This window comes from Coregonus lavaretus (assembly GCF_964263955.1).
Source record: "Coregonus lavaretus genome assembly, chromosome: 36".
Taxonomy (NCBI): Eukaryota; Metazoa; Chordata; class Actinopteri; order Salmoniformes; family Salmonidae; genus Coregonus; species Coregonus lavaretus.
In genome coordinates, this window is record NC_140023.1 from 11,816,647 (window position 1) to 11,833,523 (window position 16,877).

The 16,877-nt window shown below is 43.3% G+C and overlaps 1 protein-coding gene across 1 annotated transcript in view; it reads right to left on the reverse strand.

The window, feature by feature from the left end:
- The window catches only part of LOC311110814 (protocadherin-15-like), a gene marked incomplete at both ends in the record, with an annotated part of 245,784 nt that overhangs the window by 113,922 nt on the left and 114,985 nt on the right, over positions 1-16,877 (reverse strand). The window contains 2 exons of the mRNA XM_084153381.1: positions 1,246-1,374; positions 11,376-11,469. Coding sequence (XP_084009507.1) covers positions 1,246-1,374; positions 11,376-11,469 — 223 coding nt within the window. The remainder of the gene's footprint in view (positions 1-1,245; positions 1,375-11,375; positions 11,470-16,877) is intronic.

Consider the following 16,877-nt stretch of genomic DNA (forward strand, 5'->3'; position numbering starts at 1 on the left):
GTGGCTGGTCCGCTACAGGAGTCTGAGGTGCGTGAGGTCCCTCCGCCCCCTCTGGACATCGAAGGGGCCCCGGCATACTCTGTCCGTTCCATCCTGGATTCGAGGCGTCGGGTGTGGGGCCTTCAGTACCTCGTGGAGTGGGAGGGGTACGGTCCGGAGGAGCGGTGCTGGGTCCCAGTGAGGGATGTCCTCGATCCCTCCCTGTTGCGGGATTTCCACCGTCGCCATCCGGCTCGCCCTGCTCCGGGTCCTCCTGGCCGTCCCCGAGGCCGGTGTCGGCGCACTGCTTGAGCTGCGCATCAAGGGGGGTGTACTGTCACGACTTCCTCCGAAGTGCCTTCTCTCCTTGTTCGGGCAGGCTTCGGCGTTCATCGTCACCGGCCTTCTAGCCACTGCCGCTCCGCATCTCATCATTCCATTTGACACACCTGGTTCATATCCCCCTCATCAGTATCTGTATAAGTATTCCCTCTGCCCCCCCATGTCTTTGTGTGTGATTGTTTATTGTGGAGGTGATGATAGCTCGGTAGACGCACATTGCTCCCAAAATAGAACCCCAAGTGGCTGGAGAAAATGAAAATGAGGTTGAAAAGTGGTGGAATTTGTGCTTTAGCTCTTTATGTGCTATAACTTATCAGAGCACAGCCCAAACCAAAGTTCTGACGTTACTAATAATTTTGATCCCAACTAAAAAAATGTTTGTTGATCTTTCATCAAAGCATTGTATTCCAGTCAATTAGAGCATTTCCCTAAGTCCTCCTAATCAAGGCAAGACATGGAGGTAACAAAACAAATGCTGCGCCGCGGTCCTCCCATCGCGCCGCCACACACCACACACGCTCACACAAAAAGTCTGGATGTATTATTCTCTGATTATTTATCTGACAAAGCCCCAGCCCAATTAATCTAAAACAGTAATTAGAAAAACCTTGCTGCCTGACGGAGCTGAACTGAACCAGTCATAAGGGACGTCACCTTGGGTGAAAGATCAGCCAATCATGTTGAAGTTATCACCACATACGTTGCTGTGGACACTTGTGGAACTTTGGGAGTAGCTGGGGTCGGTGAAGCTATAAAAATACCTGCTCAGTAAAGACGTTCCAGGTATGGATGTGGAAAGAAGGGAAATACCAGGAAATGGCAGGTGAAAGCAATATTATTTTTTTCTTCGTATTCACACTCAAGGTGAACTCTAACAACATACTACTACACTGTGTGCATCTTTAACCCATTAGAAGTGCTTACCGTGACTTGCCCCACAAACACGTTGGCTTTCTCCTCCTGGACAGTGAGGTTCCTGGGCAGGGTCAGGTCAAACGTAGGGTCGTTATCGTTTACGTCAGTCACCACTATGTTCACTGTGGTGGTGGAGGTCTGGAAACAAAGACAGAGAGAAAAGAACAAGTTGATTGTGTGTGTGTGTGTGTATGTGTTCGTGTACAAGCAGACAGACATACTGTATTTGTGGTAGAATGGAAAGCTTTGAGAGAAATCAAAACTAAATTCAAAGACATTCTGTATGATGATACAGTGTAAATAATTGAATGACAATTTGCCAAATAAAAGCTAAAGCCACAGAGAATCAGAAATATTTTCTAAAAAATTGGGAAATTAATTTATCTGAAGCAGACTTACAGAACAGCCTCTGTGATGACTAGGTAAAGACAGATACACTCTACTAATTCAAAAAGAATGTAATGAAGTCAATGCTGAGACACTACGTCAAATAGTTACTGAAGCTAATTCACACAGACTTCATCTTCACGGAGAATGCAGAGAATACAATATGGTCGCATGACCAAATACAACTATTACTAAGGCAACTAAGGCTGTTAGCATACCTACAGTATCTTTGTGGATATACTGTACAGTGTGCAATTATTATCACATAATATGAATTGCCTTGATTTGGCTTTATCCTTGGCACTCCAAGTGAACTGTTGTGATTGAAAGGGACCCAGCATCCAAAAGACTATCATCAGTTGTTGACTGATACTGTAGGACAGGGTTTCCTAAACTCTGAAGGGACATGGCAGTCCCTTCAATAGAGGAGGAGGATCCTCTGTATCCCATTGCAGTAATAATATACAATTTTGGAAGTCACAGTGTACCAATATAGTGCAGTTAACCTTCAAACAATGACACCAGTATACAACCCTCCAAGGCCCTCGTATAAATCACTGGGAAAGATAGCTGAATAGGCACAACATCTATAATCCCATCGTGCATTGAGGCAATGCTGTGCTTACACAATGGTGCAAAATGGCCTCATTGGGGAGGAAAGGAAAGGATACAATGGTAGACAAATAATTCCCGGGAGGTAGGCATCATCCTCGCCTCATAAGGCATTTCAGGCGTAGGAAAGGAGAGAAGTGACCTGGTTAATGTCACCTTCATTTCTACATAGTGTACAGGGAACATCTTTGATAGTGTTTCCTCTTTTTCTTTTGAAACCCATAATCACCTCTTTTCTCAAAGATTGGCCAAATACAGCTACAGCACCCCCCTGTACAATATCACATGCCAGCCCATCTCTCTCTGTGAGAGGTCGAAGCTTTACAACATCATAACATGTCATCTCTCTGTGAGAGGTCGAAGCTTTACAACATCATAACATGTCATCTCTCTCAGAGGTCGAAGCTTTATAACATCATAACATGTCATCTCTCTCAGAGGTCGAAGCTTTATAACATCATAACATGTCATCTTTCTCAGAGGTCAAAGCTTTATAACATCATAACATGTCATCTCTCTCAGAGGTTGAAGCTTTATAACATCATAACATGTCATCGCTCTCTGAGAGGTTGAAGCTTTATAACATCATAACATGTCATCGCTCTCTGAGAGGTTGCGTTTCTAGACAAAAGAGAACGGAAGAAAAGAATAGCTACATCCAATGTAGGGTCTCCTTTCTTCCTTCACATTTCATGACAGCGCAGACACTAACCCTTCTATGATGGACCTCTCATCTCCCAGCTCCTGAAGGCTAATTAGGTGTGGGTCTTGCTTGGGCGTGCATTATCAAAGCCCAGCATCTCCCTGCTAAAGCTCTTTAGGGCTGGATGTGGCCATCAGTCGTATTAATGAGCTCCTTTTATTTATTTACTAGAGGAAATGCATGTCTGTGATCTCCCCTCTCTGTCACCACAGTCCCTACGACATGGCCAGGGTGCCAATGGTACAGCATTTAAAGTGACAACATGGTTGGAGCTTGTGTGTGTGGCTGTGGTGAGGTTTGATGATCTGTGTAGGCTGTCACTGTCACCTCATCTAAGGGTTAAGTACAGTGGGTTATCTACCAACAGTAGTTCGTCTCTATGGGTGATGGGTTAGTTCTTTAGCCAACTTGGAAACATAATATTATACTAGCCTGCAGGCTATTCATTTGGGGATATTTGATTTCTGAGAACTAATGAAAAGCTGATCATTAATTGGATACTGAACATTATTTTCACATGGGGATCGTTTCAATTCATGAATTCAATTTCCATTAATTTCCTGCATTGATGGAGTCAAAACTGACCTCAATAGTCGGTGATCTGACCTCAACAGTCAGTGTCTGCTAGCAACATTTGAGTTGGACATGTAGCTACATGTACTGTAATGTTGGGGCACATTGACGGAGGTGTGGTGCTGTGTGTGTAATGGTGTGTCCTTGCCTGCAGATGAGGTTGGAGATTTGACTGTTTGAGTGGAGGGGAATCGGGAGGGGGGTCCTACCATACATGCTGTAAAGAGATCAATGGAACGCAGACCGTGGAGGATAGAAAAAGGTGCCGGATTGGCACGCATTCAACTACCCTGATCTAACAAAGTGGATATTCGTCAAATCTGTCAGGATTTATGTATTGTAACAAGCCCACAATGTGGTTACTTAAGTCTGATTTGGATATATTTGGCTTTTTTCGCTGCATAACATGTAGAAGTTGTCCATTTTCAGGTTTAGAATAAGTGACTGCTAAATGCTAACTCCTGTTCGTATAAGCTGGTTGAATAGAATGATTCCACTCGTTCGCAAAGAGGCAGGCGTGATAAGATGTCACGATCGTCAGGGAGAGAAGTAGACCAATGCGCAGCGTGTTGAACGAACATTGTATATTTATTATCTTCAGTGATAATGTATACAACAAACAAAACAACAAACGACTCGTAACGTCCTTGGTAACAATGACCAACACGGAACAAAACCCACAAACCCAAAGGGAAAACATACAGTTTAAATATGGCTCCCAATCAGAGACAACCAGCCAACAGCTGACACTCGTTGCCTCTGATTGGGAGTCACTCAGGCAAAACATAGCAATAGACAAACTAGAACCCCCAACATAGAAACACACCACATAGAACAAACACACCCTGGCTCAACAACTAGAGTCCCATAGCCAGGGTGTGACATAAGAACTCAGTAATCAAGAATATAAGCGGTCTGAGCTTTGATCAACGCTGGGGACGCAATAATAAGTGGGTAAAAGCTATTTCACAAATAAAAAGGTGTGTAAATGTGTAAGTTGCTCTGGATAAGAGTGTCTGCTAAATGACTTAAATGTAAATGTAAATGTAAATGGCGTTTACACTCCACTACATCCCTGATTATATTTCAATGGTTGGTCACCCAAGGTTTGCCAGTGCTGTGATAAGATAGTGTAAAATAATGAATTTGAAGAATTTATCTGTACTGTATGTTTGTTAGCTTGCCAGCCAGATATATTTAGAGGAATGATTCCATACATTTTCCAAATTAACTGCCAATATGCCAACATTCCATTCAAACAATGCAGTCAATCAACAGCCATACAATGGCTGAAATCAGTTGATGATAGGACTTAGACAAGTTGTAAATGCAACAAGTACAGCTTTCCAAGAAAACACAGACATACATTTATAGTCTATTTACATATATTTTAGAGGCTATTTATACAGAAAATGTGTATAAAACCCATGTAAATTGTATTTATAATTATATTACAATATTTCAGGTTGACATTCATTCTATTATTCAATTTCTGATATATCACATGCCGTACGTTAATTTCCTGTCACGCCCTGGCTCTGGGGACTCTTATATGTTGAGCCAGGGTGTGGATTTTCTATGTGTAATTTTCTATGTTTTGTTCTAGTTCGTGTTTTCTATGTTGGCCAGGGTGGTTCCCAATCAGAGGCAGCTGATTCTTGTTGTCTCTGATTGGGGACCATACTTAGGCAGCTTGTTTGGCACTGTTGTTTGTGGGATCTTGTTCTGTAAGGTTTGTTTTGCTGTTTAACCTAGGACTTCACGTATCGTTTGTTGTTTTGTGTTGATCGTGTGTTTAGTACGTTAATTGAATAAAGTATGTACGCATATCACGCTGCGTCTTGGTCCGCTTCATCTAACGAAGATCGTGACATTTCCTGCATACGTAAAATGAGGATTGTGCCTCTACTGCCATTCATTCCAATTAGACTGGTTTGGATTTCTCCCTGATCAATATGGCTGCCATTTTCACCCCATTCTGGAACTTTGAGGGTTTATGGGTCTCTCTCTCTCTCTCTCTCGTCAATTGCACACAATCTCTCCCACTCTGTCAATTGCATACAATCTCTACCACTCTATACATTTAACACCTTCATCTCCAACTCAACTGTATCTCAGTCTATTAGACCTCTTCTTGTATTTCTCGCAGCCTGTCCACCCCTCTCTTTCCATTGTGACAACACCTCCTGATGGGCTGCAGGGTCAGACAGTAATTTTCCAGTTCCCATGGGGACTCCATCATAACAGACACATGCAAGAACACAGACACACACACACAGACACGTTTGCAGGTCCACATACACACATGCACACGCACGCACACACACACACCACAAACACACCTGAGGGATTGAGGAACTGATTTTACACTGAGGTCAGTGCACGTATGGAGCCCTGGTGAGAGTGAGGATTGTAGTTCAGGGTCCTTACAATCAATGTTCCCTCTAATATTTTTTGCACTGAGCAAATTTCAGGTCTGCTGAGTGCAAAATTGAACGTTGTGAAAATTCTGTGCAACTTCCAGCGCGCGTTTACTGTGAACACTGAGGCTGTACCCGCTTTTAGTTACAGTTTTAACAGTGGCCAAGTAGGCTACTGTGGCTATTTGATCATAATGTTGGCCTACCAGAGTGGCCTACCATCAAAAATAATGGATAAAATGCATCCCATAATATTTTAACATGGAAATAGCTGTTCAATGTAGGCCTACATTCCATGAAACATTAACCTGTTTATCCACCTGTCGTTCAGACAAGCAGGTGACAGAATTTTTTTTTGTGTTGTTTGATGCAAGAAACCACTTTACAAAATAAAATGCATTATTATTCCCATACTATTATTACAGAGAATCAGGCAAAATATGCTACCCTCCGCCTTCTGGCTACTTAGCATAATCAAGCCAGTCTCAAAATACAACACTGCCCCTTTAAAAAAAAAAACGTACCTGACTCGCTTTTCAAAGATGTCTAGAAATGTAGACGTTTTGTGCTCTTGTAGGAAGTAATCACTCCCCTATTGCTGACTACATACAGCACCTTCAGAAAGTATTCAGATCCCTTGACTTTTTCCACATTTTGTTAAGTTACAGCCTTATTCTAAAATGTATAAAATCGTTTTTTCCCCCTCATCAATCTACACACAATACCCCATAATGACAAAGCAGAAACAGGTTTAAAAAAAACATATTATTAACATAAATATTACATTTACATACTGTTGAAGTCTGAGGTTTACATACACTTAGGTTAAAGTCATTAAAACTCGTTTTTCAACCACTCCACAAATTTCTTCTTAACAAACTATAGTTTTGGCAAGTCGGTTAGGACATCTACATTGTGCATGACACAAGTAATTTTTCCAACAATTGTTTACAGACAGATTATTTCACTTATAATTCACTGTATCACAATTCCAGTGGGTCAGACGTTTACATACACTAAGTTGACTGTGTCTTTAACAGTTTGGAAAATTCCAGAAAATGATGTCATGGCTTTAGAAGCTTCTGATAGGCTAATTGACATCATTTGAGTCAATTGGAGGTGTACCTGTGGATGTATTTCAAGGCCTACCTTCAAACTCAGTGCCTCTTTGCTTGACATCATGGGAAAATGAAAAGAAATCAGCCAAGACCTCAGAAAAAATTGTAGACCTCCACAAGTCTTGTTCATCCTTGGGAGCAATTTCCAAACGCCGGAAGGTACCACGTTCATCTGTACAAACAATAGTATGCATGTATATACACCATGGGACCACGCAGCCGTCATACCGCTCACGAAGGAGACGCGTTCTGTCTCCTAGAGATGAACGTACTTTGGTGCGAAAAGTGCAAATCAATCCCAGAATAACAGCAAAGGACCTTGTGAAGATGCTGGAGGAAACAGGTACAAAAGTATCTATATCCACAGTAAAACGAGTCCTATATCGACATAACCTGAAAGGCCGCTCAGCAAGGAAGAAGCCACTGCTCCAAAATCGCCATAAAAAAGCCAGACTACGGTTTGCAACTGCAAATGGGGACAAAGATCGTACTTTCTGGAGAAATGTCATCTGGTCTGATGAAACAAAAATAGAACTGTTTGGCCATAATGACCATCGTTATGTTTGGAGGAAAAAGGGGGAAGCTTGCAAGCTGAAGAACACCATCCCAACCGTGAAGCACAGGGCTGGCAGCATCATGCTGTAAGGATGCTTTGCTGGAGGAGGGACTGGTGCACTTCACAAAATAGATGGCATCATGAGGAAGGAAAATTATGAGGATATATTGAAGCAACATCTCAAGACATCAGTCAGGAAGTTAAAGCTTGGTCGCAAATGGGTCTTCCAAATGGACAATGACCCAAGTTGTGGCAAAATGGCTTAAGGACAACAAAGTCAAGGTATTGGAGTGGCCATCACTAAGCTCTGACTTCAATCCTATAGAAAATGTGTGGGCAGAACTGAAAAAGTGTGTGTGAGCAAGGAGGCCTACAAAACTGACTCAGTTACACCAGCTCTGTCAGGAGGAATGGGCCAGAATTCACCCAACCTATTGTGGGAAGCTTGTGGAAGGCTACATGAAACGTTTGGCCAAATTAAACAATTTAAAGGCAATGCTACCAAATACTAATTCAGTGTATGTAAACTTCTGACCCACTGGGAATGTGATGAAATAAATAAAGTTAGTCTGACATTTCACATTCTTAAAATAAAGTGGTGATCCTAACTGACCTAAGACATGACATTTTTACTAGGATTAAATGTCAATAATTGTGAAAAACTGAGTTTAAATGTATTTGGCTAAGGTGTATGTAAACTTCTGACTTTAACTGTAAGTATTCAGACCCTTTACTCAGTACTTTGTTGAAGCACATTTGGCAGCGATTACAGCCTTGAGTCTTCTTGGGTATGATGCTACAAGCTTGGCACTACTGTATTTGGGGAGTTATTCCCATTATTTTCTGCAGATCCTCTCAAGCTCTGTCAGGTTGGATGGGGGGCGTTGCTGCACAGCTATTTTCAGGTCTCTCCAGAGATGTTCGATCGGGTTCAAGTCCGGGCTCTGGCTGGGCTCCTCAAGGACATTCAGAGGCTTGTCCCGAAGCCACTCCTGCGTTGTCTTGGCTGTGTGCTTAGGGTTGTTGTCCTTTTGGAAGGTGAACCTTTGCCCCAGTCTGAGGTCCTGAGCGCTCTGGAGCAGGTTTTCATCAAGGATCTCTCTTTACTTTGCGCCGTTCATCTTTGCCTTGATCCCCACAGTATGATGCTGCCGCCACCATGCTTCACCGTAGGGATGGTGCAGGTTTCCTCCAGACATGATGCTTGGCATTCAGGCCAAAGAGGTCAATATTGGTTTCATCAGACCAGATTATTATTATATTATTATTATTATTAGTGCACTTGATTTGCACTCCGGGCCCACTGGGAAGGCAGAGTTTGAACTTTCAGACACATGAAATCGTTCAAAATGGCAACAGTTGCCTATCCGGTGTGCAGGGCAGTTGAATCGGGTGCACCTACCGCCAACAGCCCGATACGAATAAAAAATTGATAAAACAAGGCTTTATCGTTGGTTTATTTACAGTATTGTTTCGCGATCGACCGGTTGGTGACCACTGCTCTAGAAAGTTGAGTAAAGTTCAATCTCATGCTTCTCTCTGTGGGCTAATATTTCTTCTGCGCGGCAGTCCCGGGGGAGCTGCATGGCAGTCTCGGGGCTACTGCGTGCGTGCACACATGCACAGCTTAGAGGGAATATTGCTTACAATCCTTTAATCAACATTAGTACACAGAGGGCCAGCGCTGGTCACCTCATTCTGAGAGGTCAGAGCACCTCTCTCTCTCTCTCTCTCTCTCTCTCTCTCTTTATTGGTCTGTCACTCCCACTCTGACCTTCTCTCTGTACATTTTGTAGGCTCACTTTCTCACTCTGTCCTCCTCTACCATCATACTGTCTTCCTAGAAAATGCATAAATGCTGTCTTCCACGCTAGTTAGCTTTGGCTTGCGAAACTACCTCTAACTTCCTTTATACTGGACACAGAGACATACAAATGGTATCCACGAGTTCATCTGACTCTGGGGAAGTAGATAAAGGGCCTCATTGCCAAAATCCTGAAGTATCCCTTTAACACAGTACAGGATAGTCTTCTCACAGTAAAGTGCATGTTTATCTATCTCTGAAGACCTAACATGAGCTTCAAGGAAATAACTATAAAGGCCTGTATCCTAGCTGTGATCTTTGTATAAACAATCGAAAGTCAGACATTCACAGAAATTGTGTCAATCAACCAATCCACCAATCCATCCATCCATCCAATTCCCTAACTGACATGGGTGTAATGGTTCACCAAACCCACGGTTCAGTATGTATTGCGGTTTTGAGGTCACGGTTCGGTTCGGTTCGGTTTCGGTACAGCAGGAAAACGAAATGCCATTCACAATGTTCAGCATTCATAATGTTCCTTGCATTGTCTGTTGTGACAGGATTGTTATGTTGGGCCTCTCAAGTTTCCACTCTGATGCTGCATTTGTAACCATGTGGGAGGTGGGAATTGACCAGTTGTGAAGTCGTACATACCAGTTGGATGCATTCATGTGATTTGAACTTGTTGAGAAACGCCGATTGGCTAATGGCCAAAAAGCTGTGTCAACCATAAACTAAAAGTACAGCTATCATGCTTGTAATTTATAGAGTTCAAAAACCACATTAAAAGATTGCTTTTTACAAATAATATTTGTTGTTGCATTTAACTGCCTAAATGCTTTTATAGAGGCCATTGCCTTAGTAGGTGACGTCAGAGGTTACCATGTGGGAGAAGTGGGTGGTCAGGATGATAGACGAGTTTCCCACTAGTAATTACCAGTTGGAGGGCCATTGAAGTGGATTTCCCCCAGTCGTATGTGGTAAATTCCCACTTGGTTACGAACGCACCATCACACTGCCTCCTTCAGTGCCAGATGCGTGTCTTTGCACGGTACATCTCCCACTCCAGGGAAACGTGATGGGCTGCCACTGTTAGGTAAGCCCAGAAATGTCAACTTTGGTTTGCTTATATAGAGCGTGTACTACCTGTTTGCTGAAATGGGTGCAAGAGGGAAGTTTGTAAAGTGGGTTGAGCACTTTCACAAGGTGCTGAAACCCCCTATTCTCAACCACTGAGAATGGGCGCATATCCGTGGCTATAAATCATAAACTGTAAAACATATAAACATAGCCTACCTATCGCTCTTGTAATTTATTTGGCCCGGTCAGAATCAGCTGCCAAGGGCTGCTTGAATGCAGAGGGGAGACGGTGTTCTGTTGTTGTTTATTTGTGTTTCCGTCTTGCTCCGGTATACTGGGGTGATTTCGGCGTAAATGTGTCAACAATTTTGAGGTGTTGGCAGCTGCATAGGTTATTCTTGTTGAGCGTTGCGACATACTGTTAACGTTTTATCCACAACTCTCTGTCCATCGCCGTTGTAATCTACTGGGAAGCAAAAAATCTTGCCAAACTGGACATTTAAACAATGATGGAAGATCCTCCAATTCTGGTTTATCAACCACACCACTCGCCATCGTACAGAACTGTTCCCGGCTGTGCCTCACAAAAGGACAATTTGAAATGTGCCAATTAAGATTATAATTTTGATTGCAACTTGCACATAGGCTCTAGTTATTTTAACGGAATAGCCAGATTTTTTGTTTTGTTTTGTTTTGCTCATATTTACTCAAGAGGCATAGGCCTACAACGCAGCATAGGCATAGTGTTTATTATGTAAATATGTTTTTTTTAATGTATTCATTCGGGTTCACAGTGCGGACCGAACCGAGGTCCCCATACAGAACAGTTCGGTACGAATACATGTACCGTTGCACTCCTATTAACTGAATAAAATAATCTCACCCCGCCTGGGTTGCCATCAGAGGCAGTGACGATGAGATGGTACTGGTCAGTGGTCTCCCTGTCCAAAGGCTTCCCTAGAAGCAGCAGGCCTATCCTGTAGAGGGAGAGACAACAACACACAACACACAGCAGCATTAGTAAACAGCAAAACCCATGCTCTACTAAATCCATTCAGGATTTGTTGGTGCCCTTGCAAGTGGATCTGCAATGAATGGATAAGCTACAGTACAGTGTAATGAGCAGGTGTACTTGAGACACAAACACACTTTCTCTTCACACCTCTCTCTCTCACACACACACACAAACACACAATTGGAAACACAAAAAAACAGAAACATGCAGCGACACATTTTCCTCCTTTCCGCCTGCACTCTCATGTCAATAATTTAAAGCTTCTTCGACTAGGCAGGTCAGACATGACCTTGCAGAGCCTACACTTCCTCGCCTGCCTGTCTGCCCCCCAATGCATCACAGCCTGAGAGGACCATCTCCAAGCTTGATTAAAGTTGTCCATTTTCCAAGTGAGTTCTCTTAGTTATGGCCCATACGTTTCTCCGCCACCAGTTGAGCTGGCATTCATGAGGCCAAGCAAATTTTTTCTCCAAACAGCATAAAAATGCAAAACAGTGTCTTCCACAGCCAAGCTGTTGTGCTCATGTATATTTATACCATGGCCACAAATTCCTAAAATCTGCACAGAATGAAGCCCTGGGTACAAAGAGCAGTGAAGCTGAACTTGAATATGATGATGCTGATTATACTAATAATGATGATGATGATCTTTGCTTCTCAGACAACAGGGAATCTATCCCAACCTGCTCGAAGTTGTGAACTCTACTCCGACCCTGTTTGATAGGACACTGATCACGTATGATAGTAGCCAGCAGCTACAGGAGAGATCCTAGAGAGAGGAAGTTGTTGTCAGACTGATATGATCTTGTTAAAACACAGTGGAGGGCAAGTGGAGGAAGGTAGTGCTGCATGTGAGTGATTCTGCCCTCATATCTGATGGCATGCCATATTTGCTTCCTTCCATGTGCATGAACCTGGAAGTATTTTCCCCAGTACTGAACATATGATCTCTGAACAGTGCCTTGCAAAAGTATTAATTGCATTTTTCCTATTTTGTTGCATTACAACCTGTAATTTAAATTGATTTTTATTTGGATTTCATGTAATGGACATACACAAAATAGTCAAAATTGGTGAAGTGAAATGAATAAAATTACTTGTTTCAAAAAATTCAACAAAAAAAACACCATTAAGCAAGGGCCGCCCACCAAACTTCACGGACCAGGCACGTAGGGGATTAATCAGAGAGGCAACAAAGAGACCAAAGATAACCCTGAAGGAGCTGCAAAGCTCCACACCGCAGATGGGAGTATCTGTCCATAGGACCACTTTAAGCCGTACACGCCACAGAGCTGGACTTTACAGAAGAGTGGCCATAAAAAAGCCATTGCTAAGCAAACACGTTTGGTGTTCGCCGAAAGGCATATGGGAGACTCCCAAAACATATGGAAGAAGGTACTCTGGTCAGATGAGACTCAAATTTAGCTTTTTGGCCATCAAGGAAAACGCTATGTCTGGCGCAAACCCAACACCTCTCATCACCCTGAGAACACCATCCCCACAGTGAAGCATGGTGGTGGCAGCATCATGCTGTGGGATGGCGCTAAATGGATGGCGCTAAATGCAGGGAAATTCTTGAGAGAAACTTGTTTCAGTCTTTCAGAGATTTGAGACTGGGACGGAGGTTCACCTTCCAGCAGGACAATGACCCTAAGCATAGTGCTAAAGCAACACTTGAGCAGTTTAAGGGGAAACATTTAAATGTCTTGGAATGGCCTAGTCAAAGACCAGACCTCAATCCAATTGAAAATCTGTGGTATGACTTAAAGATTGCTGTACACCAGCGGAACCCATCCAACATGAAGGAGCTGGAGCAGTTTTGCCTTGAAGAATGGGCAAAAATCCCAGTGGCTAGATGTGCCAATCTTATAGAGACATACCCCAAGAGACTTGCAGCTGTAATTGCTGCAAAAGGTGGCTCTACAAAGTATTGACTTTGGGGGGGTGAATAGTTATACACGCTCAAGTTCTGTTTTTTTGTCTTATTTCTTGTTTGTTTCACAATAAAAAAATATTTTGCATCTTCAAAGTCATAGGCATATTGTGTAAATCAAATGATACAAACCCCCCAAAAATCCATGTTAATTCCAAGTTTTAAGGCAAGAAAATAGGAAAAATGCCAAGGGGGGTGAATACTTTCGCAAGCCACTGTATGTCCTCTCTTCGACTCTGTAGCATCTTTTGTGTGTATCATACGAGTGATGAGTCCAAGCCTTGTTGTAATGATCTTTGCTATCTATTCCTGGCTAAAAGTGGGAAAAGATCTGAGGCTGAGCTTCTCTGTCTCTACCCATCATGCCTCTGGGGAACCTGCTCCATTTAGAGGGAGGTATAGACCAAGGAGCCCATTATTCATATTAGCCGTATCAAACCAGCACCATATGTGGCCTGAATCTGAACATCCTACGCTGCACAAAACCTCTGCCGCCCCGTCATCCCTCTCAAGAGTTCTGGATGGGTTTGAAAAATGAGAGAGCAGCTCTGACTAGGACGCCATATTTCGCACACTCATCAAGCATACGTTACCGGTTAATTATCCTTCGATTCATCAGAAGTCCCATGCACCTGGTTAGGGGAATATACAGTGGGGTACTTATACAGTAAAGCTGCTGAGGGCTGCTATTGTAATGTATAACGATTCAACCTCTCCAAAAGACACAGTAGGATATGCACTTGTTTTAGGAAGATGTCAATTGTATCTGCTCGGGGAGAGATTACTGTACCAACAACAGATGTCTCAGAGTCCTGGAGATATTGTCACGTCTTTTCTTACTGTTGCCATGCTACCCTGCTCAAAGTAATCATCCCTCCATACAAACAATCACTCCTGGAGACAGATTAAGAGTAAACAAACTCAAACAAAAGAGGGGGAAACGATGCCTGGCATGGCTGGGAGAGGCTTTAATCAATTAGATTTTTCAGTCTCCCCATGTCTCCTCACCGTGGCGCCATCGCACGGGACGCTTCCTTCTTTATTTCCTTGTTTATTTAAGGGACAGTAAACCGCACTCGCCTCGTAAATATTTAATGGTGTTTCTCCTCTCCTCCCGCCTCTATCCCTCTCTCACTCCACCCCCTCCACCTCCTCTCCCATCCCTTGCTCTGACAGGCTATATTGGCAGTGGGTGGCTGATGACAATTTTCATCTTCTTTCTGGTTGTTTGAAGCCTATCCTCCATCTCTTTTTCATGCAGTGAGCCATGTAACAAGTCAGTGAGGCTGAGGGTAGAGGACTGTCTGTGCTTTCCAGCCTATAGGGGAGGATGTTGTGGAGGACTTCCACTAGATAGCTAATTTTCTAAACATGGATGATGATAGATGCAGTTGACCCAGGGTGTTTTTGTTCTGTTCTCAGTATACAGTGTATACGGAAAGTATTCAGACCCCTTCCCCTTTTCCACATTTTATTACGTTACAGCCTTATTTTTAAATGGATTAAATAAAAACATGTTCCTCATCTATCTACACAGAATACCCCATAATGACAAAGCAAAAACAGGTTTTTAGAAATATACAAATAAAGCAAATAATTATTTACATAAGTATTCAGACCGAAATTGAGCTCAGGTGCATCCTGTTTACATTGATCATCCTTGAGATGTTTCTACAACTTGATTGGAGTCCACCTGTGGTAAATTCAAATGATTGGACATGATTTGGAAAGGCACACACAGCAGGGACTGGGAGACTAGTCAGGATCGAGGGAAAGACGAACGGAGCAAAGTACAGAGAGATCCTTGATGAAAACCTGCTCCAGAGCGCTCAGGACCTCAGACTGGGGCGAAGGTACACCTTCCAAACGGACAACAACCCTAAGCACACAGCCAAGACAACGCAGGAGTGGCTTCGGGACAAGTCTCTGAATGTCCTTGAGTGGCCCAGCCAGAGCCCGGACTTGAACCCGATCGAACATCTCTGGAGAGACCTGAAAATAGCCGTGCAGCGACGCTCCCCATCCAACCTGACAGAGCTTGAGACGATCTGCAGAGAAGAATGGGAGAAACTCCCCAAATACAGGTGTGCCAAGCTTGTAGCTTCAAGAAAACTCAAGGCTGTAATCATTATAAGAAATCCCGCTATGCCCTCCAACAAACCATCAAACAGGCAAAGAGTCAATACAGGACTAAGATTGACTCGTACTACACCGGCTCCGACGCTCGTCGGATGTGGCAGGGTTTGCAAACTATTACAGACTACAAAGGGAAGCACAGCCGCAAGCTTCCCAGTGATACGAGCCTTCCAGATGAGCTAAATCACTTCTATGCTCGCTTCGATGCAAGCAACACTGAAGCATGCATGAGAGCATCAGCTGTTCCGGATGACTATGTGATCACGCTCTCCGTAGCCGATGTGAGTAAGACTTTTAAGCAGGTCAACATTCACAAGGCCGCAGGGCCAGACGGATTACCAGGATGTGTACACCGAGCATGCGCTGACCAACTGGCAAGTGTCTTCACTGACATTTTCAACATGTCCCTGACGGAGTCTGTAATACCAAAAAAGTTCAAGCAGACCACCATAGTCCCTTTTCCCAAGAACACTAAGATAACCTGCCTAAGTGACTACCAACCCGTAGCACTCATGTCTGTAGCCATGAAGTGCTTTGAAAGTCATGGCTCACATCAACACCATTATCCCAGAAACCCTAGACCCACTCCAATTTGCATACTGCCCCAACAATCTCTACTGCAATCCACACTGTCCTTTCCCACCAGGACAAGAGGAACACCTACGTGAGAATGCTATTCATTGACTACAGCTCAGCGTTCAACACCATAGTGCCCTCAAAGCTCATCACTAAGCTAAGGACCCTGGGACTAAACACCTCCCTCTGCAACTGGATCCTGACGGGCCGCCCCCAGGTGGTAAGGGTAAGTAACAAATCAAATCAAATCAAATTGTATTGGCCACATGCGCCGAATACAACAGGTGCAGACATTACAGTGAAATGCTTACTTACAGCCCTTAACCAACAGTGCATTTATTTTTTTTAATAAAAAAAAATAATAATAATAATAATAATGTTGAGAAAAAAAGAGCAGAAGTAAAATAAAATAACAGTAGGGAGGATATATATACAGGGGGGTACCGGTGCAGAATCAATGTGCGGGGGCACTGGCTAGTTGAGGTAGTTGAAGTAATATGTACATGTGGGTAGAGTTAAAGTGACTATTCATAAATAATTAACAGAGTAGCAGCAGCGTAAAAGGATGGGGTGGGGGGGCAGTGCAAATAGTCTGGGTAGCCATGATTAGCTGTTCAGGAGTCTTATGGCTTGGGGGTAGAAGCTGTTGAGAAGTCTTTTGGACCTAGACTTGGCACTCCGGTACCACTTGCCGTGCGGTAGCGGAGAGAACAGTCTATGACTAG